Raw genomic sequence first — 26,032 nt, forward strand, 5'->3', positions numbered from 1 at the left:
ATCACTATTTATAAATGGTAAAAAAGAAATAAGCGCGTTAGGTAGGAGTTGAACCTATGACCTTCTGCTTAGGAAATAGGTGCTCTATCCACTGAGCTACAGATGCTACTGTTGATAAGTTAAATTTGGAAATGTCAAGTAGGGGTCGAACCTGCAACCTTCTACTTAGCTACACGCTCTATCCACTGAGCTACAGACGCAATTGATGTCAATTAATTCACGTTAAAAATAATATACAATATGCAAACCGCCATCTGAGATAGCGGTTTTGTTTTATTACATTGAACCGCCATCTGAGATGGCGGTTTGCTTTAAAACGAAACCGCTATCTCAGATGGCGGTTCAACGCTGAACCGGAAAAAAAAAAAAAAAAAAAAAAAAAAAAAAAAAAAAAATACTTCTCTTTCTCCCTTGCTTACGTGGACGGTATGGTGGGAATTAACTTAGAAAGTAACGTATTTATGGAATTATTGGATCTTTATGCAATATTGAAGGAAATCGCTCTATTTTTTTATTTTATTTTTATTTTTCCACGCGGCTTATCAAACCAAGATTATTGGAGAGGATACTGAGAGCAACTTCAATAGATAAAAGAAGGATATGTAGAGCTGGCAATGGGTTGGGTTGGGTCGAAATCAGGTCGACCCATTTATAAACGGGTTGAGATTTTCCCAACCCAACCCGACCTGTTTAATTAAACAGGTTGAAATTTTCAACCCAACCCAACCCAACTATAAACGGTTTGACCTGAAGTTGACCCGTTTAATTTTTTTTATCACTTTTAAGTGTAAATTGACTTAACTATAGAATCGCGAGGTGATATCTTTGTGGCATATCTCATAGAAAAAAGTAATACTTTAATATGTATTTGACATGAATCAAAATGTCAAATAATTATTCATTGTTGAAGGGAAAATGAGAAATAAAATATTTCAAATAAATTCTACAGATGTATATTACATACTTGCTTGAACTTAAACGGGTTAAGCGGGTTGTTTTTGGGTTGAACATTTCAACCTGACCCAACCCATTTAATTAAACGGGTTGGGTTGGGTTGACCCATTTAATTAAACGGGTTGAAAATCTTGACCCAACCCTTTATTATTGGGTTGGGTTCGGGTTGGGTCAATTTTTGCCAACTCTAAGGATATGTATACGAAAAAAAATAAACACGTGAGCAGATAATCCACCATTGGTACAAAACTGACATAAGCAGCTGTTAAAACCTTGTAATTATTTTGGGCAGGTAGCTTAAAGAAGAGATAGCTTAAATTAATAAATTGTTTAAATAAATATTATAGGGAGCTAAAGAGTACATTGTAGCCCACCAATGTGAAAATTTGTAACTTAAATCAATTGTAGCGAGAAATTTAATGTGGCAAATTTAGCCACAATACATTGTACTTCACCATTGGAGTTGCTCTAAAAGCATTATTAATGGTGTGTGGTTGGGAAAATTTGCACTTGGGGAGTGCAAAACCAAAAAAAACCCTTGGCACAGTGAGAAATGAATTTTTACTCATCAAATAGATCAATGGCTTAACATGTGTCATGGCAGTTTCGATTTAACCAATCAGATTTTTGTTTTCAAATTATATGACGTTAATATTTAAACGGCTATTTTTAGTCTTTTCTGATTAATTAAAAAAAAAATACCATTGGTCATATTTTTCCGAGATCTATAAATTGACATCCATTTACATATATTTTGACAAAAAAAAAAAATATTTCTCTCTCTAATTTCGCATATCAGTTTTACTATTATTGTTTTTCAATTTAAATTTTCCGTTATTATTATTATTATTATTATTATTATTATTATTATTATTATTATTATTATTATTATTATTATTATTATTATAAATCAAATGCTAAAAAAGTCAAATATTTTACAAATAATTAGTGGGAAGCCGAGATACAATCTGGCCCCACCTCCTCTGGCTATAGCAAAGTCTATCCTAGTGAAAATATGAGCAGCAGCACGAGCCCCAATGTCATGAGTCCTAGAAAACTTTTGAATCCACTTCAGCAACGCAACAACATCCTTATCCAGCTCCCCTAAGAAGAGAAAAATAACGGAACAAAGCCATAATCAATGGCCCTGCAACGTGCTTCATACTTGACCCGCTTCCAAATAGCCGCATCAGTCACAACCCGACATGGGACAAAGCCAGACAACCCAGATTGTGTCAAATAAGAAGATCATGTCAAGTCAACACACACATCACAGCCCCGATCCCAAGAGTAAAGCAACACGTCTGCTGGTCGGAGAGCTCCATCGTTCTCTCCAAATAGACCAATATCAACCTCTTTCCGCGCAGGAATCCCAGACCGATAACAAACTTCAACAAGGGTATCCCGAACCACTTTATACCTATGTTTAATACCCACGATGCCAACACGTGACACCGCATGATCAACAAACCCGGAAAGACCCTGGAGCAAGCAGAACATGTCGTCGTAATAGAGAACAAAGGAACCCTCAACCGGTAACACAACACACATGGGTAAGCCTTAGAATTCATCGTCTGTCCCAAACCTGATATGGGGACCACACGAAGCCAAGAAGAGGTGTGATCTCCTTCTGCGATTTCAACAACGCCGATTGTCGAGGAGATAACGAGAAGGTGGATTATGCAGATGCAGTAACATTTGTGAAATATATATCTGTCAATTGCTTCATGAGTTTAGGGGCAGCAACCTCACTAGGGTTACGCAGAATGTCATACTCCACCATTCTATTAAATAGACTCAACGCATCTTCAAATGCTCGACCAGGACCAACAATATCAACATGTCGTATAAGCTTTGTCTGCAAACCAAAAGACTACAATCGAGAAGCAATAAAAGCATAATGACGAACACCACCTGCGGAATAAACACCAAGCCCGCCAAAAGAAAAAGGTAAGGTGGCAAGTCGCCACTGCTAATCGCCAAAGCCAGGCCCCGAAGCAGTAACAATACGCTCCAAGGAAGATCGAAGAGCCTCATCGAAAGTGCATTGAGCCGCCTCAAAAATATTAGGAGGACAAGTACGCAAAGAAAAGTAGAGTTTAGAAACTCCAGTGCATGCCCTAAATAACAATACCTCACACTGAGGATCATCAAACTGAGCAACCTTATCCATAAGCCCAATGGTCTGGGTCACTCTCTACATCACAAGCTCACCACTAAAAACTGGATTGGAACTAGCGGGACCACCAAGCAACTTAACACCATGCAGAGGACAAGCAATATCAGGGGGAAAGACTCCCACAAGCCTTCTTCGAGGGTCTTCTGTAGGCCAGAAAACCTCAGTCTTCCATAATCAACTGCAGAACCTTTCCCACCGCTAAGGTGTCACCAATAATAGTGTCATCATCCAAATACCATGCCTGAAGACATACATCAAAAGCGTCCCTGGTTTTACAAACTGGGGGTTGTAAAACCAAAGAAAAATGCAGAGGACCAAGGGGATCACCCTGCTGCACCCCCTGAGACGACCATAATTTGTGCTCCCTATAATACAATCTGGATGGAGTAGAGTAGCAGAATTCAACCCATCGCGAAATACCCGGACAACGAAGGCGAACTTCACGTAACATGGCTGCTCGATCAACTAAATTGAAGGAATTTTGAAAATCCACCAACAACATTGAAAGACCCACATCTGAACTCCGATCTTCAATCAACTGGTTCACAGCGTGAAGAATTGCTTCACCACACGCGGATACCCCGACACCATCAAAATAACTCCCCAAAGATGGACCAACCATAATAGCACCAACCTTCGAAACCAGACGTCGCCAAACAGTACCCACAGGAATAGGACGGATACCACCACCGGGCTTGACAAGTGATGTGAGGGGAACACTAGCAATATACTCTCCCAAACCCATAGGACATTTTCCAGCTAGAAAGAGATTAACCACCCCAAAAATGGAGTCAGCTAACTCATCAGAAACAGCCACAACAGCACCACTCAAGCAATGCATAAGTGTTGAGCTCGCAAACCGTCCCTCCCACAAGATGTGCCACGTGGAAAACTAATGATGCGGTCCAAAATAACAGCAGAAGTAGCGATGAGATGATGGTGATCAACAGGAATATCAGGCAAAGACGGAGCTGGAGAAGAAGGGTGTTTTGACTGTAAATCCGCAAGAGTGGCCTCATTATAAGGCGCAACGCCAGAAGAAAAAAAAACGCGGACTGCGGCAGTGTAATGACCATCACAAATCTTCCTACGAACTGCTTGATATTACGCTATGCCAAGTCAAGATCCTAATCAGCATCCATCAAAGTAAATCAAGATACAGTCTCTAAAATAAATAAACCACCGGACAAATATCCCTTCCCAACAAACTCCCCATTACGAGATAAAACAAGTTTATCACCCTCAAAAACAAGTTTCACACCAACTTTGTTAAGGAGAGCAGCAGGAATTAAGTTCCTGAGAAGAGAAGGGACCATACAATACATTTTGCAAAGATAAAGATTTTCCAGAATTCAGCTTTAGGAGAATTTTTCCTTTGCCACGCACCTCAGAACTGCTTGAATTTCCCATAAACACATGTTCACCTCCCGTAGCTTCTTTGAATTCTGCAAACAGTTCCTTATCTGAACAGAAGTGCTTAGTTGCACCTGTATCAACAATCCATTCAGATTTATTATCAACTAAATTAATTTCCAAAATTACAGCAGCAATAATTTCATTAGTATCTTCAGCAATATGAGTTTGATTCTTGGTTTGATCCGATTTCTGGCCATTGCTTGGAACATCCTTGCGGTTGTAGCATTGCCAAACCTTATGGCCTGACTTACCACAAACATAACAGCCACCATATCCTTTCTATGACTTCCCATTTTCTTGAAGTCTTCACATTTCTTGCCTTAAACACCAAGTTGTTCGGTATTCTAATTCTTCTTCTTGAAATTTACAAAATTCTTGTTTTGTTTATTAAACCTGTCATATTTTGGGAAAGAAGATTCCATAGTGTTAGATTTAACAGAAAGTTCATAAGGAGAAGAATCCTTATCCTTCAATCGGTTGGCTTCTTCGATCTTCATGTGGCTGACCAATTCTTCAAGTGACATATCTTTCTTCTTGTGCTTAAGATGATTGCGGTAATTGGACCATGAATCAGGAAGCTTCTCGATCAGAACATTGGCTTGCAACACCTCACACATCTTCATACCTTCTGCCAGAATATCATCAACCAAATTTCCGTACTCATGGACTTGATCCATGATTGGCTTGTCATCAACGATCTTGAACTGTAGCCACTTTCCCGTAGCATACTTCTTCTTGCCAGCATCATCTGTACCATATTTCTTTTCCAAGGTCTCCCAAACAGATTTAGCAGATTCGTTATTGATGAAAAGATCAAAAAGAGAGTTACCCATATGACTGAGAAGGTGACCTCTAACGAACTTGTTGTGCTTCTCATATTTGGCGACCTGTTCATCAACATTTGGTGTGGCAGGGGAAGCATCATATGTCTCGGTGAGAGGACGTGAGGACAATCTTGAACAAGAACGCAGTCAACCTCCAACTGCTAAAAAAAAAATCAGTAATTTTTTAGCCCATTGTTTGTAGCTGATGAGTGATGAATCCATAATCAGATTTCACAGTAGGAAATTTTGCTTCTAAATTATAGGAAATAAGACTGTAAAATCCGAAAATGATAAGGAATGTGGGACGAATATTTGATGTGTACAAAGCTGCGACGTGTTATAAAACACTGTCTTAGAAGCAAAATTCACCCCGACAACGGTGCAATCGAAATAGGCGTTGCCCCCCAAGTTTTTACACAACAATTCGTTTTAATGTGCACTCAAATAAAATGAACTTAGGAACTCATAATATGCTCAGAATAACATGATTGGAAAACAGAGAGGAGAAGGAGAATGAGAATGTTGTCGGTGTATTCAAATGAGCTACCAAAACCGGTTTATAAAAAGGCAGCATCATTTGTAACCGAAATCAGAAATCAATTCCATAATTCAAAACATTTGTAACTGAAAATCAGAAGTTTAATTTTGCAATCAAAACGGAAACGAGAATCAAGGAACCGTTTTCGTAAATCAAGCGACAATTATGAAGTGGACTTTGTAACTGATATTCTCATAAATGTTGGACTATCCGTTACAACTTGGCCCAAAAAGGTGATGGCCCCACCACACAGCGCACGTGCCACGAACTCAAACCAAACGGCGGCGGCGACGCACGTGGGAATGCCTCCTTCTAGTCCATTTCAAACATAATAAAGCTTACTACTTTATTTAAACTAAAGAAAACATCATTTTCCCCTCAATGTGGGACAACCACATTAATATTAAATAGTAGGCTTCAAAGCCATCCTTTTGCATTTCTACTAATGTGGGACAAACCCATTTTAATAAAATGTTGGAGTTTAAAAACTAACTCTTTGCATGATATCCAACAATGCTGTAATGCATGACCTATTGTTGTAGATTTCTTATTATTTTCCTATGAAAGTGTCTTTTCAACCTTTCCTAGAAGGTGGGGAGAGATTGTTTGAGGCCTTTGCTGGGTTGTGGTGTTTGCGTGTTCTCCTTTTGGTTAATAATATTTCCCTTTATTTGCCAGAAAAAGTAGATTGCATAGTTGTTTGCCCCAATTAAAGCTTTTTTAAATGATTTTTTTTGAATGCGTTCAGGGTTAAACAATTGTGCCACACTAAATTTAGCACTAATTTTTTTTTTTTTGGTAAGGAAGTGTAGATTGATGTATTGCAAAAACGAACCATTTACAACCTAGTCATAACCAAAGGGTCTACAAGCCTCCAACCCAAAGGAAGACAAAACTAATAGAGACAATATAAAGTCTTCTACCACCAATAGAAGCTCAAAAGGAGCACTAGATTGTTCTTATTGGCATTATTCTTAATTGTTACACATATTTACGCCCATCATTATTCATCCATGAAAATGATTTAGGTTGGAGTTTCTTTATCTCCCTAATTTTTCCATAAAATACTATCCATAACTATTAAGATTAAAAGTTTGAAAGTGGAGTAGTTTTTACCATAAATCATAGTTACATAAATTTCCATATGCAAGTATTTTTGAAGTAACATAACATAACATAAATTTCAACATCAACAAGGCAGATATTATGAAACAATAAAACTACCACATGATGTCATTCTCATAGAGTCACTTGTGCCATCTGGTCTCATACATATTTGTACTTTTGTGCCTGCGCCCCCTTCACCACCACACCACAACACCACATCAAAAAAACCTCCATCTCTCTTCTTCTTCCTCCTCCTCAGCTCCTCTGCAAAATCTAGGGTTTTTCACTTTCTCTCTCCTTCCATCTCGATCGCCTTTGTCTTCATCTCTTACCTTTTCCTCTTTCAATTGAAGTAATAAATCGGGGTTTCAGTAGATCTGTCCGCCATTTCTTCGCAGCTCGAAGCTTCGCGCTTTTTTTCTCCCACTCTCTCCTCCCTGCTGACTCCTCGCCATGTTTTGGAAGCTCACTGCCTTGTCTGCTTCGTCGCCTGTAAGTTCCCCAACTTTGCTTTCTAATTTTGAATCCAGGTTTTGTTTTTGATTTTTTAATGAAATTTATTAGTATTCAGCTGAATGGTTGAAGATTTTGTCCAATTTTTGATCTGTTAGGTACAGTTTGTGAATTAGCTCTAATTATTTAATCAGCATGTGGTTATGCTGTATTTGATTATTTAGATAATTTAAAATTTCAAGTTTCAATTATTGGTTGGATGATTGGTGAAGTTGAAGGAAGGGGAGGATGGGTATAGACCGGAGGATTCGAGTTTCGTAAAGCTATACTTGCTTTTGTGGGATTTATAGTCAGTGATGAATTAGCATGATTTTGAATAGGATGGGTTAAATCCTCTACATTACTATTGGCTAAACTCCCTGATATGATATATGATACTTGTGTTTACCGAATCAGACCTATCTGGCCAAGTTATTCAGAGGATTTGATCGTTTGAGACATGTTGGCATCTGTGTTGGGTTAAGTGAGGAAGTTGATGGATAACTCTCACATCATATTGCTCGTATATTTGTGGTTTTGAAATGAATGTTCAGAATAGCGTGTTGCTACTAAGGAAAGTATTTGACTGAATACTTGCTATATTTGTTTTGGTTTTTAGAGGCAAAACTAATTGACTTTACTCATTTTTGAGGATTTAGCGAGGTAAGGCTCAGTAAAACTTCCTTCATGTATGGTCATTAATTATTGCCTTTCGAAGATGGCAATAGTTAACACTGTGCATTTTTGTCAGTCCAAAGCCTTTCTATGTGCGAACAAAGTGTTCCAGAATGCTAAAAATACATGGGAAATTTTCATGTTTGTACTTTTCCTCTCCCTTTTCAGCCTTTATGGTTTATCTTTTGGGTCTTTCAAAGATGGGGTTGCGTTAAACACAATATCTGGTCAGTTGAAAAGGTCCAAATATACAGCGTACATCATTAAATTAATGTAAAAGAATGAGGATGAGTGTTTTATTTCTAGAAGGAGATAGTATATTCATCTTTTTCTTTTTAGCAAGGTTTTGGAAGAAACCATTGCTGTGTGAGTTTATTGAAATATTGTGATTATTTTGTTGTGTAGAAAAGTATAGTTAATATTGATAAGTATACAAATTACTCTGGATTCCAGGAAATTATTTGAGAATTTCCTTGTTTAAGATGTCAGGGATAGGAGTGGAGAGGGGGATGATGGAACTTTTCTCTTGTGCCGGAATCAATTATTTGACCTGAAGTGGAAGTAGGCTGTTTTTTTCCGTCATTTGGTGTCTGAAAATTTATTAAGTAACTCTCTTTTGACTGTAACATCTCTGAAATCTCTCATTACTCTTTCTTTTCATAGTTGTTAGATTAGGTGATGGGTAACTTGTATTGTTTTGGGACAATTCTGATAAGATTTGTACCTTTCTCAAATTTTTGATAGTCTTTATTATCTCAAGGAGCATGCCTATTTTGTCCTTTTCAGAAGTGGAACTTCCATCTAGATGTTAGATATCCTAGGGTTTTGTTCCTCTGTAAATATAGCATAGTTCGGGGGATAGATGTACTGCATTTTCCTTTGATTTCTACCGACACAACCTCTCAACATCACTGTTTCATTTCAAGTTGAAAGCTACCCCCTCCGTTCTTATTGATAGTTTCCATTTTCCCTCAAATATTTGTTCCTAATTAAAGTTCTCATTCGAGTTAGTCCTCATTATAAAAAACATTAACGTAAGTCCCCATTGTGTTCAACAGTTCATCTTATTATTTTCAGACAAAATAAGTTCACAAAATAAGTTTTTCTAGAGTGGAACTAAGTTCACTAGTTCAGATAATAAAGTTTGGGGAAAATAAGTCGAATAACACAGAGCCTAACCTATTAAGTTCTTTTTTTTAAAAAAATTCAATTTTAATCAACAAATCCCCATTTTCTCTCACTGCATAATGATGATAAAAAAGCTATACCACTATCTTCTTTTTCTATTCATCTTTAATCATCAAAACCCCACAACAACTGATTTCCTATATGTGTGTTTGGTATGCCTGTAGAAATGAAAACGTTAAATAAGGACGAAGAGAGTACATATAAAAGAATCATGTTTGGTGTCAATAATCCTTGAAATGGTGAAAGGTTTTGTTTGGGAAAAATTTAGGGTTAACTGAATGTCCACAATTTTTTATGAACTGTAGAATTGGAGATAAATCATTTTTTTATCGATGTGTGTGTCACTGTCAAATGGTATGTGATTTGATTCGAAATGGGGCTAGGAGCGTGGAATGCTACCTACCATGGACTAATATAGATGTGTGTGTGTGTGTGTATAACAAACCATGCAAAAGGAGTTTCATTTCTCTCGTCAAACCTTTTTTGTCTCCATCGTCTCGTGCCATTTAATTATTGTTTTAAATTAAAAATTATTATTGATGCTCTACAGTTGGGTTACCCACTATGTCTTGTTGTGCAGTAGAGAAGTCCTTTTTCTTGGTTTCCCTTCGACGTTAAACTTACAGGGCGCTCTTTTTTGTTACTTTTACTAGGATGGATAGTGACTCCTTCCGTATAAAAATCTCTCATCTGGACGCAGTTGTTTTGTTATCATAAATATGCCATTCTGAAATATAAGTCGTATCTTTTTATAAAAAACTTAGAAGTTACTCCAGTAATGGTATTCTGTTATATTGTTAAGAGAAATACTAATTCAGTTGTCTTGGTTATTTGTGGCGGTGTGGGGTCAGTGATATGTAGGGAGTAAATTTGAATCATAGTTGCCTAAATGTATTTGAAATTTATTTTTTCACTTACAACATAAGGTTGCTGATGCCCTGACCCTTACTTTCTTTTGTAAGGTTGATGCAATATTAGACAAAGACAACTTCACTTTGGAAGAGCTATTGGATGAAGAAGAAATAATCCAAGAATGCAAAGCATTGAACAGTCGCTTGATTAACTTGTAATTTATTCTTCTTTTAGTGATGTTTATTATTTCCTTCTACCTCTCTAATTAATATTTAAGTTTGTTCCCTGGTCAATACAGCTGAGAGCGTAAGTGTTAAATTGAAATTTCTTTTTTAACTATATGATTTTTCCTCCAGCTTACGGGACAGAGCTCAGGTGGAGCAGCTCCTGCGATATGCTGTAGAAGAACCCCCAGAAGATGCTGACAGCAAACGCACCTTTAAGTACAGTGCATTTTACAACATCTTAAATGAGTTTGATTTATAGTTGTTTTATCTGGCACAATATAGTTTCAGGTGTTGTGAGAATTTGACTGCTTAATATTCCAGTTTAGTTGTTTCTTCCGTGAAGTTTGAACCTATGAACAAATAGGTGAATGAATCCTTTGCCATTTGCTAACTTAGGAGTGAAGGAAGTTGTTGCTTTCGAAACCATCTTTCCCTATTCAATAGTCATTCCTGTTTGTTTGAACTAGTTGTTTCTGTGTCTAATATAGTGTTTATGCTTTTTAACTTTAATTACAGCCCTACAGATTTTCTCTCCCTTCTTGCCTTTTGACTAAACAAGTTGCTGGTCAACTTTCTTGGGCTTCTGAAATACATCATTGCAACAGATGCTACCCTATGTTGCAAGTGTAATTCAGTTTGATCTTAATTTGGTTGCCGTCTACTATTGTTCAAAGGAAGTCCTTTGAGGGTATGACACACTGATTTTCTAAGAATGTTTTGCAAAGACCCCGAGGAGTAACTTGGGTCGATGAGGTATAAGCTGATAGTTATTTCAGAAGAAGCTCTTTGGTGTTTCTTGTTTTTTGGCCTCTATGACATTAATTGTTGTTCAGAGTAACCTCCTATCACGAAAGTGGTTGGTTAAGTTTAGTGAGAGGTAGATGTGAGTAATGGCTGCACAGGCATTGTTGATTGTCACTTAAGTTCTAATTATGGGTCATTGGTTGATGTATGTTTTTGCTGGAGATATGATTCCTATGCATCTTGGGGGCTTGTGTTTGGAGTCTCTGGATATCATTCTTAATTCGTCTTCTTATCTAGCTCATTATTTGAAATTATGGAAACTTGAATTGTGTCTATGCCTATCTGAAAACTGAACTTAATGAAGATAAGAGTTGACTACATAACTTTTTTCAACTATCAGTGTATGTTTTAATCTTTATATCTCTATCAAAAATGTAATAATACCCTATATCTAAAAACTCATAAAGTTTGCATTTTTCTGGTGCTTGTTTTTGTAGGTTCCCATTTGTGGCTTCAGAGGTTTTTACATGTGAAATTGATGTCATTTTGAGGACATTAGTAGAAGAAGAGGAGGTGTGGCTTCTGCAATTTTCTTTTTTGTTTGTTTTGGTTCTACCTTTACCTGATAAAAAGCTAGCATGTTGTACATTTCTGATGTTCTGACTAATGTTGCTTGTCAGATGATGGATTTTCTTTTCTCATTTTTGGAACCCAACCGACCTCATAGTGCCTTGCTTGCTGGATATTTCAGCAAAGTACGCAATAGTATTTCTTATCAGCCTGATGATGTTCTTGTTGATGCTGTTGTATAGTCTTTCTACAGGCTGCTGATATGTTGTTTCCATTTTGGCTTAATAGGTTGTTGTGTGTCTCATGTTGAGGAAGACGGTCCCACTTATGAACTATGTGCAAGTAAGTGTTGAATTACTTGTGTATCTATCTCTTTCTCAAGCTGCAAATAGAGCATATCTTCAGAGGTGTTCAAGTCTTGCTTTGTGCTTCTTTATATGCCTTGCTTAAATTTTGCATTGGTGTGGTTGTTGGTGACGGTTTCTAAGGTGGATAGGAATCGTAAATGAGTCATCGGCCTGTAATTTCAGGCTTGTTTCTTGTAATCTTGTTTATCTTCCCTCTTCAAAAGATGTATTGTTCTTTTAAAACAGAAAATAATTATAGATGGCCTTTTGTTTTTCCATAGACTTACTTTTAACTATAATATCCTTGGTTCAACAGGCTCACCAGGATGTTTTCCAGCAGCTGGTTGATTTGATTGGAATTACTTCCATTATGGAGGTCGGTACTCTGACAAGTCTGTTAAATTTGGTCCCAAGTCAAAATAATGGTTTGTTCTTAATCGATGTTCTGATTATTGTTTTGTGGACAGGTCTTAGTGCGACTCGTAGGTGCTGATGATCATGTTTATCCCAATTACATGGATGTTATGAGGTGGTTGGCTGATAGTAATTTACTGGAGATGATAGTTGATAAATTGAGTCCTTCTGTGAGTGTATTTTGTTTTCTTATTCTCCCTTATTTCTTTATGTAGTCTTCTTTCATAGTGTTTCATGTAAAAAGTTGCGTTTTTGAGGCGTGTATGGTGCTGAATGAGGATGAGCGAGTGCTGATTTGTTTCTGGGGATGGTGGTGGAATGATGGATGTTGTGAGGATGAACCTTTTTTATTTTATGTCTTGGTTTCAGGGGTGATATCATCAAACCTAAGTGTTCTTCTCTTGGGTTTGAGGTATAAAAATGGAAAATTTCCTCGGTGGCCAAAAGACCAATCACTTACTACCTAATTCCGAGTTTCAACCGAACTACTCCATTTTTTTTCCTGATTAGAAGGTGCAGAAATTGCTAGATCTGAATGCGGAAAGTATTGAAAACCATCCACGAAAGTACACTGAAGACCAACCCAATCTAGACGAAAGAAAGAAAAGCAGGGGGGTGGGGGGTGGGGGATTCAAGGTACGAGTTTTGGGTGCTCTTATTTAGTTACCAAACATGTATGAGTAACAAACTGCGAACCAAATGTATCCTAGAACTCTAGAAGATTGCTGGGATTCTTTTTTAGATGGAAATTCGAAGAAAGAGCATTGCCATATCAAATTGGAAGGTTTGAAATTATGAGAGTATGTTAGTAGAGGAAAAATATATGTGAAGATAGAGGCTGTTCTAATGCCTGAAGCTCCTCCTAGAAGCCGTATTATGAGATTCCCTACTTTGCTTTCAACAAGGAAAGAATAGGGAGACACTTGGGACATGAATAAAATAATTAGTGACATGGGTATCTACACGGGAAACACACATCTTAGTGCTGTAACGAATAGCGATTGCTCACCAAGTAGGATTTGTTCTACACCATGCTCCCAAGAAACACCCCTTTGCTTTATGTTAGTGTTCAAGCTTCAAATCCACAAGAGGATTGTTTTTTTCTTCTCCTTTTTCCTATTCATGACAAATAATGTCCTTATAGTCCTCTCTTAGGTTAGCAACATCTTTAGGATTCTTTATATGAGAAAGTTAAATTCGTGATACCAAATAGGCTGGATAGGAGTAATTAGGTCCAAAGAAAAACTAGATTTTAGTCATTTTACCTATTCATAGGCTGGATAGGGGTAATAAGTTCTTCATCTAAACTTATTGGCCTAATGTTATGAATCTGAACTGTGTTTCTTGTAAATTAAATTTGGTAGCTCTTTTCAAAACTTACCTGAACTTATTGGAATTTTTTTTCTATGAAGTTGTATGAATTTTGTTTTTCCTGAAACCAGTTATTTGAGGTGAAAATAACAAGGTCATAGTTTCAAGTAGTGATAGTTTTTTGTGTTGTTCTGCTGATGGTTGCTTTTCTCTTCCTATGTTCTTGTTCAACGAGTCAGTGCCCGTCTGAGGTTCAGGCTAATGCAGCAGAAACTCTGTGTGCTATTACTCGGAATATGGGATCGCCTCTTGCAGTGAAACTTTCCAGCCCCAGGTTTGTAGATCTATACCATTATTTCGCTCTTGGTTTTTTGCACGGAGATTAAAAATAATAGATAGAAAGAGAAAAAGTAAAGAGTAAAGTGTGGGGATGATGTAGAGTGGAAAAGAAAGAGAAAATTTACTTAGAAAGGAAAATGTGCAATTATTGGGCATTTAAGGTGAGTATGGATTATGGAATCCTATTTGGGATTAGAAAATACAAACTAGTAACTGGGAACTCTTCCTTCCATGCAGTTTTGTCGCAAGGATCTTTGCTCATGCTCTCGAAGACTCCTCTACCAAGTCTGGTCTAGTACATTCCCTATCTGTATGTATATCTTTACTGGATCCAAGAAGATCGGCGTCTTCTTTGATGTATCATTCTCTACGAGGTCAACACATGTACGAGGCTACCATTGCTGTAAATCCCGAGACTGTGACCGCAATGTTACCTAGACTTGGTTAGTGTAAAACCTTATGTTTAACATTGCTATATGTAAATGATCTACTGCTATGTTGTCTTGTCAATTTTTTTATTAGATAAATTGATTAAAGGCACTTTGTTATTTAGTTTCCATATAGCATTAAATTTCTAAGTTGTGTTGTTCTCTATTGGTTTCTATATCAACATGTCAAAAGCTCATGGGCCTCCTTTTTGAATAGATTATTCTGCGCCACTTTGTACTTTTTACGAGTTATTAATGTTCTTGTGTTCTGCAGGTGATTTGCTAATGCTTTTGAATGTTACATCTGATGAGAAGATTCTACCTACGCCATATGGTGAACTGAGACCACCTCTAGGAAAACATCGGCTCAAGGTCTATTTCTCTCTGGCTTGCTCTACTATGGGTACTGTTCTCTGTGATGTTGTAGTTGTTCCCTTAAAATTTAATTCTTGGTCATCGTCTTGAAAATGCTTTTCTATTCACCTGAATAAGGAAACAAAGTTGAAAAGGAGATCAGGAAAGTTTAGTACGACATGATTTCAATTTGCCCTTCTATGTGACCCATTTAATCTGATGTAGAATCGGGAGCATATCACGCCATATCTCTTTTTCAACTAATGAATAGTGAATGAAATATGCAACGATTTTTGCACTATTGCTAAACGGTGATAATGGCAAAGAGGCGTTCTAGCAATTTCAAGATAAACTGTATCCTTGTACCTCAGCCACACTTATCAGTGTGATCTCAAGGACAAGGAATCCTTCATGTAAGTATGGGCCTGAGAAGAGTGTGTAATTACAGAATACATAAGATAAAGATAATCTTGAAAAAGGGCAGAAGTATGAGATTATAGAGATTTCATTGAAAAACCTTATCCTTATACTTTATGTTGTGGCCTTATGGGACCTATTATGATAAATCTTTGCATTTCTCTCCAACTAGAACACTTGCAAGGCTGCTAAGTAGCCAAACTGGCAAGCCTGTGAAGAATCTTTCAGTCCCTATTTTTGGCGAGATCTTTTAATTTTAAATTTCCAACTCATAGCTTCTGCTGGGCATTGTAGTTTTGTACACCGTTGGGTTTCCTCCTTATTTTTACATAGTGAGAATGATTCTGAGTTCGTTATTAGAGAGAGTAGTGCTTCGTTCTAGAATTTCTACTTTAGATGGAAACTTTGGTTCTTGGAACGGTGAGCTAACATTAAAAGAGGATTTTTTTCGGTTATCTTGATTCATTTTGTATCAAATAGTTTGGACTAGGGGCTATTTTAATCTCTCTTTTTACAAGCACTTTGAAAAGTAGCTGGATCCTGTCCTCACTGTTTCCTGGTTTTGGAAGTCAATGGTGTTGAAGAAGATTAATCTTTTGCTTAATGGCTTATTTGGATATACACTCAATGTCTTATGGAAAATCTTAGTTCTTGCAGCCATTTTGAGTGCATTGTCCTAATGTCCTATTCTGCGAGGGGTGAGAAAAGAGCCAATGTTTTTCTGCGCCTCAAGGACAAGTTGAGTGTAATTGGCACACCAATTTTCTAGTATATGACCCTCGTAGGCCGTGTCTACATCTTTTTATTCTATTAATGAAATTCACACCATGTAGAAAAACAAGTCTCGTTTCTTACATGAAAATGGACCCTTTGATTTAAAAAGGGAAAGTTGGGTGTTGATCATGATTTACACTCCCTCCGTCCCAGGTTGTATATTACACTTCTATTTTTATTTTAGTACGTTCTCACTACAAAATATTTGGGTCCCACACTCTCACATTCAATTAAAGAAATACTCACTATCTTCTATCACATCTATCTTTCAATAAAATGATACCCCATTATCTCATTTTACATCTATTTTCCAATAGAATAATATTTGATAACCAAACAAAAGCTTATCTCCTAAAACTTTGCGCCCTGATAATTGATAAGTGTAAAAACTAATGTTGGACGGAGGTAGTAACAGGCACTATATGAATATACATTTTTTCTTTTAATGTCCATCTGCTAATGTTATATCTAATTTAGATATGAAATAAGTAGTTAATGTTATAGCTGTATAACATTTACAAAGGTGCAGATTTGTGGTTTATTTAAATTACCGATGGTTTTTTGGTGTCTTTTTGTATTGGGAAATCAAAGTACTAGTGAATGGGTTCCTACTTAAGTTCGCTTTTCCTTGCGTTTAGATACCTTGCTCATTTTTTTTAACCTCAGCTCTGCAAAAGTAATTTTGTACACAAATGCTCTGCATATTTTGTTCTTCTACTGAGTACTGACATTAATATTAAAATAATGAAAATGGAGGAAAAGATCTATGCACCTTTTAGCCTTTTGATGTTAATGTTGATTATGTTCATGCATTTCTTCCACTCCCAAATCCCAATCCGTTACATTTGTTCATCATTTTGAAAGAGAGGTGTGCACTTACATATGTAGTGGGCTGAAATTCAGAGGCGTATCCAGGATTTTTTAGTTTGGGGTAGCGCCAATTTAATACAATAGTCCAGAGGCGTTATAATTTCGAAAGCATATCCCAGAGGCGTTATAAATGCGAAGTACTAATTAATACTTTCAAGGCTAAATTAAAAGATCACAATTCCAAACAAGTACCAGTTACCAGTATTATAGAGGAATATTTTTTGAAACCAATAACAAAATAATCTATCACGCGTATCACCTACCACATCATTTTGAATAAATTAGCAATTTATAAATAAAAAATAATTTATCACCATGATAAATAATACAAACAAATATGGGACGGAGGGAGATTTTAGTAAAAGTAGTATTAAATAGTATCCAGTGTTGGTTCCCAATAAAATTTATGGGTTTAAGAATATACAACAACCATGAAAATCTTATGAACAATATCAGACTACACTGTATGTTTGTACTTTAAATATATTTGAAATTTTGAATACCTAAATGGCATTTTGGTCCCTTAGCCAAGGGATTGTAGTGGGAGAAAGTTAGGGAAGTCCCAAAATGAGAATTGAAATTTGGAACCAACTAAACTAGGAATTATTCCGGCAAGTGCATATTACCAGATTTACCACCAACGCAACAGCCGATGATTCATAGACAAGAATGGGGTAGATCAAACTTAACTGTTTATTTATTCTTCTTCTTGGGTAGAGGATGCTACCGCTTTCCATTATGTGGCTATGCCTCTGGCTTGGGTTATCTTCCCATTAAGAAATGGGTACTGAACTATGCTTATCGTCTTAGCCTCTCTGGATATTTGCTGATAGGATTGTACTTGTCATAATGTGTCAACTAATCTTGCGATATGGAATTCATTGGTCATCAATCAATCTATTTTACTTAGTTATGATGCCTTCTCCAGATCGTTGAGTTCATTGCTGTTCTGTTGAAAGCTGGCAACCAAGCTGCAGAGGAGGAATTGGTGAACTCTGGAACGATTAAAAGAGTCCTAGATCTCTTTTTTGAGTAAGTTGCTGCTGCTCTAGATCTTCCAAACCAATTGCAGTTCAAAGATATTTATGTGTCTATTGATATTGATGCTGGCATAATCAACATTTTCAGGTACCCATACAATAATGCATTACATCATCATGTGGAAAGCATAATATCATCCTGTCTGGAGAGCCGGAATGATACTGTTACTGATCATCTTTTCAGAGTTTGTGATTTGATCAGCAAGATTCTTGATGCCGATAAGCATCCTATGCTTTCTAGTGATCTTGAACTGGTAAAAAGATAGTGCCTTTTGCTGATAACTTACTTGTTTCTTTCTTCAAGATTCCAATCTTATGATTGTTCTCTTAGTAGATGTATCATTACATTTAGTTGAATGCTATAGCGTGTTCAACTTTTTGGGAAATCAAGTGGCCAGAGGAAGTGAATAGACAACAATACATGAACCAAGGAGAAGAATGAAGAGCTATGTTGCTCAGATTCTTATAAGGGTGCCGTGTGCGGCAAGGAATCGGAGGACCAGACACTTGGATGTAATAAATTTCATACAAGGCCACGATATATTTGCGTGTCATGTCGTGGCGAGGTGTCGGAGGATCCGACACAGAAACCCTCTGTCAACCAACCAAAGTGTCGAAGTAACATAGATGAAGAGTAACATGGCTAGAGGTCAATATGAAATTCAATCTTAGTTTTAAAAGGCACGAGGCACACCAAGGCGCAAAGTCTTTGGAGCCTTGGCGCAAGGCGTAATTTTTTTTTAAAACTTTTTTGTGGTATTTATTTTCTAAAAAATAATAATCAAAATGGTATTACTTGTTGTCACAAAGGGGTAAAATAGTAATTACAATAAAATAAAAAGCCTTTTTGAGGGAAAAAACCAAACAAAAGGGGACTAAGGAAGGTTCAAGTAACTTTTTAATCGCTCGCTGTTCATTCAGATTCTCACACCTTACATAAAACAGTTACTTTAAATTAGAAAAAGGAGGAGTTTGCATGATAACAATGGAAAAAATAGACATGGATATAAGTGCGTGTAGCTTCGACACCATGGTCTGAAATATGGAAAAATTTAGGGTTTTCCCTCTTTTCAATATAGTAAATTTTATCTGTTAGGGAACCATTAAAGTCACGTGATTTTGGCCTTTTAAAAAAAAATTATTACTTTTCAATAAATGGAGCCTTATACCATAAGGCGCGTAAGGCGCTGCGTCTTGAGCCTGTAACAAAGGCGCAAAGGCGCACACCTTTTGGGGGGTGCCTGAGTGTGTCATGGCTAGGCGCCAGGCAAGTCTCTTTAATTTAATGCCAGACATTTGGAACTTACCCCAAGTCCCCAACAAAGTAATAAGCGACTGAATAAAAAACGCCACCTTTGTCTCACATTTAGTTTCATTAGATTGTCTCAAGCTCTGATATTTTTCCAAGTGCAACCAGGTCATAGTCTCCTAGGAAAATCCGAGAATTGTCTACCCTCAGATCAGATACTGTAGACTTTAAGGATGACACCACATGTTTCTATACAGAAAGCTAGGGGTTGGGGGGGTATAGGGGAAGGCTTTGGAGTTTTTAGTATACTGGGAAACATAACAGAAAGCTGTGTTATTTTGTGGCTGATTTTGTTGTGCAACATTGTTATTGCAGCCAACAATATCTGCAGTTGATAAGAGTCCTCCGAGGGCTGGTAATGTGGGACATATAACTCGAATTGCTAACAAAATTGTTCAACTTGGACAAGGCAACAGAAGCATCCAAACATATATTCAGGTGCGTGCAGTTTTTTTATTAACTTTGAGGTCAATTCAGAAGTTTCTTGGTGCTTACTTTTTTGGGCATGTCCTGTATTTTCACAATTTGCATTGCTTGACCATGGTGTCTTTCCAGTCTTGTTGACCTTACTTGGCTGTATACCTGAAAATTGTAGGAAAATGGTGAATGGAATGAGTGGCATGCTACAGTTTTGCAGGAAAGAAATGTGTTAGAGAATGTCTACCGCTGGGCTTGTGGGTATGTGTTTTAACTAATAATAGTTTGTGACTCGATTTTATGCATGATCTTAACCATGAGCTGTAACTTTACTATGATTTTTCTGTTGCTGTAAATGAATTAATATTTTGTTTCAGCATTAGTTTTCGTTTTTGATGATCACAAGGTGGGTATAGTTTGTGGGTGTGCTGCTTGATTTGATGTTTAGCTTATGTTGACATTTACATTGCCTTTTTTCGTTTTATAAAAAATCCCTTAGTCTCAAGGATCTTTTTATAAATGTATCTCAGTCGTTAATATTATTATAGGTATTAAGTGGCATTGTGGAACATAGCATAGAAAGAGCATACTTATCGAAAAAGGATACTTTTAGAGCTACACTGTAACACTGATAAAAAGGATGAGGAACTACCTTGTATCTGCTGATCCTCGTACTAATTTGTAGAGGTGTACAATACTACTAGTGAGGGATAAAACAGTTCTCTAATATCTCGTTTTAAAGAGAGGAAGATTGTCACAGTGGGTGCCTTGTTTTGTTGAATTTCTGTTTGGGCAACCGCATTTTGTAATGTTCCCAAATTAGGTACCCTAGGTTTTGAATTCTATTTAGTCTTGGGACAATTCTACTTAAATAGATAACTTCTTCGTTAGTTGTGGACAAGGTGCATTCATACGTGAGAAAAATTGGGCAAAGTTACATTTTAAGTACCGGTTCCACATTTGCCATCTTAGTAACTCAAGCTTTGAGCTTTTCTCCATTTTGAATGATCGCTATTGACGTAAATAGTGTTTCCAACAAAGTAATTGATGAAATACTTTTGTTTATTGAGTAGAGGGTGTTTCTTATTATTATGTATGAACAAATGGCTCAATATTAGTTGTGTACTTGCGTTTAGACCCAGTTATTGAGCGGGTCAGGTCTGGGCAAGGATCGATATTTGATGGAACAAAGCGGGTCGCAGGTCAATAGTGGACGGGCCACGAGCAATGAAAAATGAAAAAGGAGAGAGCCAAAGTCTAATACAAGTTAATATGAAACTATGCATATAATATTTAATATCATAAATATTATTTCGAAAATTATCAGTTGGATCCTATAATTATCATGTCCGATAAAGACCTTGCCCAATAAAGCCTGTCCAATAAGAGCCCTATTAACTTGACCCTACACTTACACCCATCTACTGGCATTGTAGTACTATAGTAGCGCTGCTGTAGGGATTGCGCTGGGGGTGGGGGAGGGTGTTATCACTATTATGGAGTACCTTTAGCTTCTTCCACTACCGTTTTATCTTTCACCACGTTTTTTTCGTCTGTTGCATTTTCTCTATTAATTGCATCTTGTAAAATTTCCAAAATAGGCTAATGTTTTATCTATGGATCACAGAGTATAACTTTTCTAGTAAAAGTAGGTAGCATCTTGTTTTTGAATATCATACCTTCTATTATGTGCCTTGAAAATTTGGGTAAATATTTGGAATATTTTGGGAATGGTTTTGATCTTTATGTAAAGATCTCTTAAGAATCTTACATCTGTTGCAGTGGTTTGTTTAGATTTTGAGCTGAAGCTTCTCTGTTTATATACTCCCAAGTACTTATTACCCAAAAGTAAACTTTGCTATGAGTTTGAAAAATGCTTCAAACTTGTAGAACCTATCTGATTTCATGGTAGGGAGATTTACAATAGAACTCAATCAAGTCATACATCTCGTAAGACCTGTTACTCCTGGAACGTGGAATTCTGTTAAACTACTCCAAATATGCACCAATGTGCCCTGAATTATATTCCTGTTTGCATGTTATGGATTGTAGTTCATGGGGGATTAGAAAAAAATAATTTGGTGGTGGTTTTAAAACTGATATTACAACTTCAGTTTAAAAATTTTGAAATCATTTTTGTTCCGTACCTATTTCTCAAAAAAATTGATTACATATTTGTAACCACACTTCCTTTTATACTTAGTACCTACTTGAAGAGTCTAGCAGTGTTTTTTTTCTTCAGCTTCTGGGTAGTGCTGATTTGGTCTCAAACATAGGTTGGTACTATTTTTCTTGTGTTTCTCTTGGTGGATTTCATATTGATTATGTGGTCTTTGCAATTACGTATTCTCGTTTACTCCACCTCATTCTACCCAATCGGGGGTCTCTTTACGTACAGGCGTCCAACTGCGTTGCACGACAGAACGAGGGATAGTGATGATGATGACCTACATGATAGAGATTATGATGTTGCTGCTTTAGCAAATAACCTTAGTCAGGCTTTTAGACCTGATTTATTTGGTAATGAAGGTTCTGAAGAGGTATGGGACTGCTTTGGCTTTTACTCTGGGTTATACTTCATACCATCTACACTCTTTTAATCAGTGAGGTGCTGTTATCTTTATTGTTGCAGGACAATGGTGGTGTTGATCAGGATGATGAGGTACTAGAAAAACATTTTATATCTTCAATGTATTTGTAGAAAATATCAATGGTCCTTAGTGAGAAAGATAAACAAAATAACAAAGGAAGCGAAGACCGTCCAAATATGGGGGAATGTATGTGCTGAACTAAATTTCTTTGATTTGAGCTTTCTCATAGTTGTTGCATCACACTTAACTGCAGGATGTGTACTTTGATGATGAATCTGCTGAAGTTGTTATATCTTCATTACGGCTTGGTGATGACCAAGGAAGGTGTGATTTTTTTTTTAATACTGTGGCCATAGCTGGTTTCTTGTAAATTTGTTCTGTTTATTAAAATTTTAATGTTTTCCATGACTGTGATACAATGAAGTTACTGAATTTTTTTAATGTTCAAGGCTAATGGGCCAATTGTTTGAGCTTCTTTCTTGTTTGTAGTAGTGGATGCAAAGTATGTCATTTATAGTTAACAATAGCATCACTGCCAATATTTCCACAGTGCTTCTAATAAGGTTCCCACCCTGGTTGGAGTTAGGGGCTGAATGTGCATAGCCTTATCCTTGTGAATATCAAAGACGGTTTTTTCCAATTGACCAATGACCATTAATATAATACAGAAATACAATCCTACTAAACATTACATAAGCACACAATTGAACATGCCTTTCAAATCTAGTACATAATAACACAAACGCCTACTCTAATTTCGTTTGAAATTATTCAATTAAACAGTAAAAGTAGATATACCATTGAAACATATACATTAGATTAGATAAATTCATGTATTTTATAACTCGCGTTTTTTCATTTTCAGCCTAGTAATTTTGTCGACCTCACATGATGTGCGTAGGCCGTAGGCAGAATATAAAACTGTTATGTTATTGAACAAAACAACAGGTTCGAGGATAAGCTACCCTAATGTTGCAGGCTTGCTGTTAAACCAGTAAATAGCTATTCAAAATCAAGTCCGTAGTTCTTTGTATTATTAGATTATCAATGTAGAGACTAAGAAAAGGATAAGCTGGAGATCCTGAGGTGATTCCATTAGTTGATTTGTTGTTTTGTGGTGTCCTACTTTCACTTGGTTACTCCTTACTCAAGTGAGTAAGAGAGGAAGGGAAAGAATAGGTTTTGCTGCAACAGAGAATAGGTTTTGCTGTAACAGAGAATAGGTTTTGCTTATATTGTTTTGCAAGCCTGCTAAATTTCTTCCCTTCAAATGCTCCCAGATTCCCAATTCATCTTCTGGCACATAAGTTGCATGATTTTCTATTGGTCATCAAGCTGTTCCATGTCATTGAATTTCGAAATTTTAGTAAATACTTGTTTGATTATTTATGCCTCAAACTATGTATATCTTGAAACCTCCAATTTCAGGGTTGTGATCACATAGAATATAAGTCTGTAGTCTATATTATATCCTTCCTCCTCAATGCCGTTGTTAAATGTTATAACCATTCTCTTTTCCTATCCCATGTGTTTGAATTTTTCTCTTTGCAGAGCCATGTTGTCAATACTTATATATTGGAAGATTTTTTACGCTTCAAATTCAAGAATTCTCTTAATTTGAAAAGAAAAAGGATGTTATTGTTGTCACATCCATTATATAAGAAAATATACGTACACAGTTAATACTTCCTCCGTTCTTTTTTAAATGACACAATTATTTAGGCACGTTTGCCGATGCACGATTTCAAACATTAATATCTCTAATCGTGGATCGAAAAAAATTATAAAAAGTTGATATTAAAATAATATTTACTGATACGAATCTAATAAGACCCCACACGAATATGTTTTTTCTTATGTATAAACCACAAAAGGAAGTCAAAGGTGTTTGTGTGAATAGTGTCTAAAACCTCATTGTGTCATGTAAATAAGAACACAGGAAGTATATTCCTAAGAATTAACATTTTTTGCCTGGGTTGAATAGCAAAATTGTAGTTGTATAATCTCGTTTTCCTTCTATTTTCTTTCCGAATGGCTCTAGTAATTCTGTCAAGTGCCTAAAAGACTTCAAGGAGGAGTGCTTTGGTACTTTTTGACACTTTTCTCTGTACTTGAGTGATGAAGTGTCTGAAGTTGTTGACTAATTAAATCCAAATATATCCACTAAAATAAAGTTTACTTCTCACGATATGGTTTCAAAATAGGAAACATGTAGATAGGAATGTACTTTACATAATGGTGGCTAAATTTGCCGTGTGGTTTAATTTTTTTCTTCAATCGTGTCTGTATTTCAAAATGCTGGTTCTTGATCCAAAGGCCCTTGAGCTGATTGTCAATATGATGTGATGAAAGTCATGGTGTATGCTTTGCTATTTAAAATGCTAGGCTTCTAGTGTGCTTTCTTTAATGGTGTTACATGTGGTTTTGACGTCTACCTTGTATCTTAAGCTGGAGTCCTGACCTCCAAATTCATGAGATTGGAATCTTATAATTCACATGTTGTCTATTGTAGTTTGTTCACAAACTCAAATTGGTTTACATTCAAAGACGAAAGAACTGACAACACACCCGTGAGTACTTCCTTATCTGATGCAATGGATGATATCAATTTGAATGGAGATGTAAATGGTGGGAACAGCAGCAGTGATGATGAGGTGGTTGTTGGCGAGGATGAAGAGTTGACTGATGCTAAAGACTCCAGCAGTGGCGCATCCAGTTCGGAGCAGAGTGATATGCATGGATTTAAATCGGTTGATAGTGAAGAGAGTAAGATTGACAAAGACCCTTCCTTGGAGACAGCAGCCCTCGGATTTGATTCTTCTGACGCTAAGGATCTTGGAGAAAGGCCTGCACAAGATTGGGTGAATTGGGGTGAAACATCAGATTTGCTGGTTGATGGATCAAGCACCAACCCATTTGTTGATCAGAAACGGCCTGTCAGTGATAGCAATGTGGATGAGGTGGTGATACCTAACACCAGATCTGTAAATGGGGAAATTTCACTGCCGAATGGCACCCCAAGAATTGGTGATGGCAGGGAAACATCAGTGAATGGTGATATCAGCCAAAAACCTTCTGCTCCGTCATTGTTTGAAGAGGATGTTGAGTTTGTTGGTGTTGAACCTGAGGGTACGGAGAAAGCAATGGAGCAAGCGCTGAAGGAAGGAATAGTTGGTGAAGCAGGGCCTTTAAAGAAAAATGTTGTACCATTAAAAGTACCGGAGGAGAAGCCAGATGAAGGTGCACCAGGGACAGAGTTCAATGATGCAAATTACTGGAGGGTTGACCAGGAAGTTGCTGTTCTTGAGTGAAGCTAAGCTTATTCTAGTGCTGCTGATCCCCCTTTCTGAAATGGCGAATGCATTTAAGTCAAACTTATGTACAGTATGTCTTTGACTTTTCTCTGTGGAGGATCATATGAAAATTTATCCACTGCTTAATTTTGTTCTTTTCTCATTGCATATGTTCTGTCCATTATTCTAGCTGTGTTGATGTTTTGGCATATTTGGTTCTCTTTACCTATATTTTTTTCCCTTTTTTGGTCGAGTAAATCTGTTTAGGATTGGATTCCCAATATGAGATCAAGAATTCAGATACAAATTGCAGTCTTATCATAGTATTAATTGAGGGGGCCTCCATATAATCTGGTTTTGTG

The 26,032-nt window shown here is 36.7% G+C and overlaps 1 protein-coding gene across 1 annotated transcript; it reads left to right on the forward strand.

Annotated features, from left to right (window-relative positions):
- The first annotated feature begins 7,169 nt into the window (after nucleotides 1–7,169).
- Nucleotides 7,170–25,879, forward strand: LOC110776615 (uncharacterized). The gene is made up of 19 exons (XM_021981175.2): nucleotides 7,170–7,510; nucleotides 10,336–10,439; nucleotides 10,582–10,668; nucleotides 11,694–11,769; nucleotides 11,877–11,951; nucleotides 12,055–12,108; nucleotides 12,430–12,489; nucleotides 12,581–12,697; nucleotides 14,078–14,172; nucleotides 14,415–14,620; nucleotides 14,880–14,977; nucleotides 17,949–18,052; nucleotides 18,149–18,314; nucleotides 19,685–19,807; nucleotides 19,965–20,047; nucleotides 22,185–22,326; nucleotides 22,419–22,448; nucleotides 22,631–22,701; nucleotides 24,890–25,879. Exons 1-19 carry the CDS (start codon nucleotides 7,472–7,474, stop codon nucleotides 25,686–25,688), a joined length of 2,529 nt encoding a protein of 842 aa, XP_021836867.1. The 5' UTR covers nucleotides 7,170–7,471; the 3' UTR covers nucleotides 25,689–25,879.
- The last annotated feature ends 153 nt before the right edge of the window (nucleotides 25,880–26,032 follow it).

Source organism: Spinacia oleracea, chromosome 2, assembly GCF_020520425.1.
Source record: "Spinacia oleracea cultivar Varoflay chromosome 2, BTI_SOV_V1, whole genome shotgun sequence".
NCBI lineage: Eukaryota > Viridiplantae > Streptophyta > Magnoliopsida > Caryophyllales > Amaranthaceae > Spinacia > Spinacia oleracea.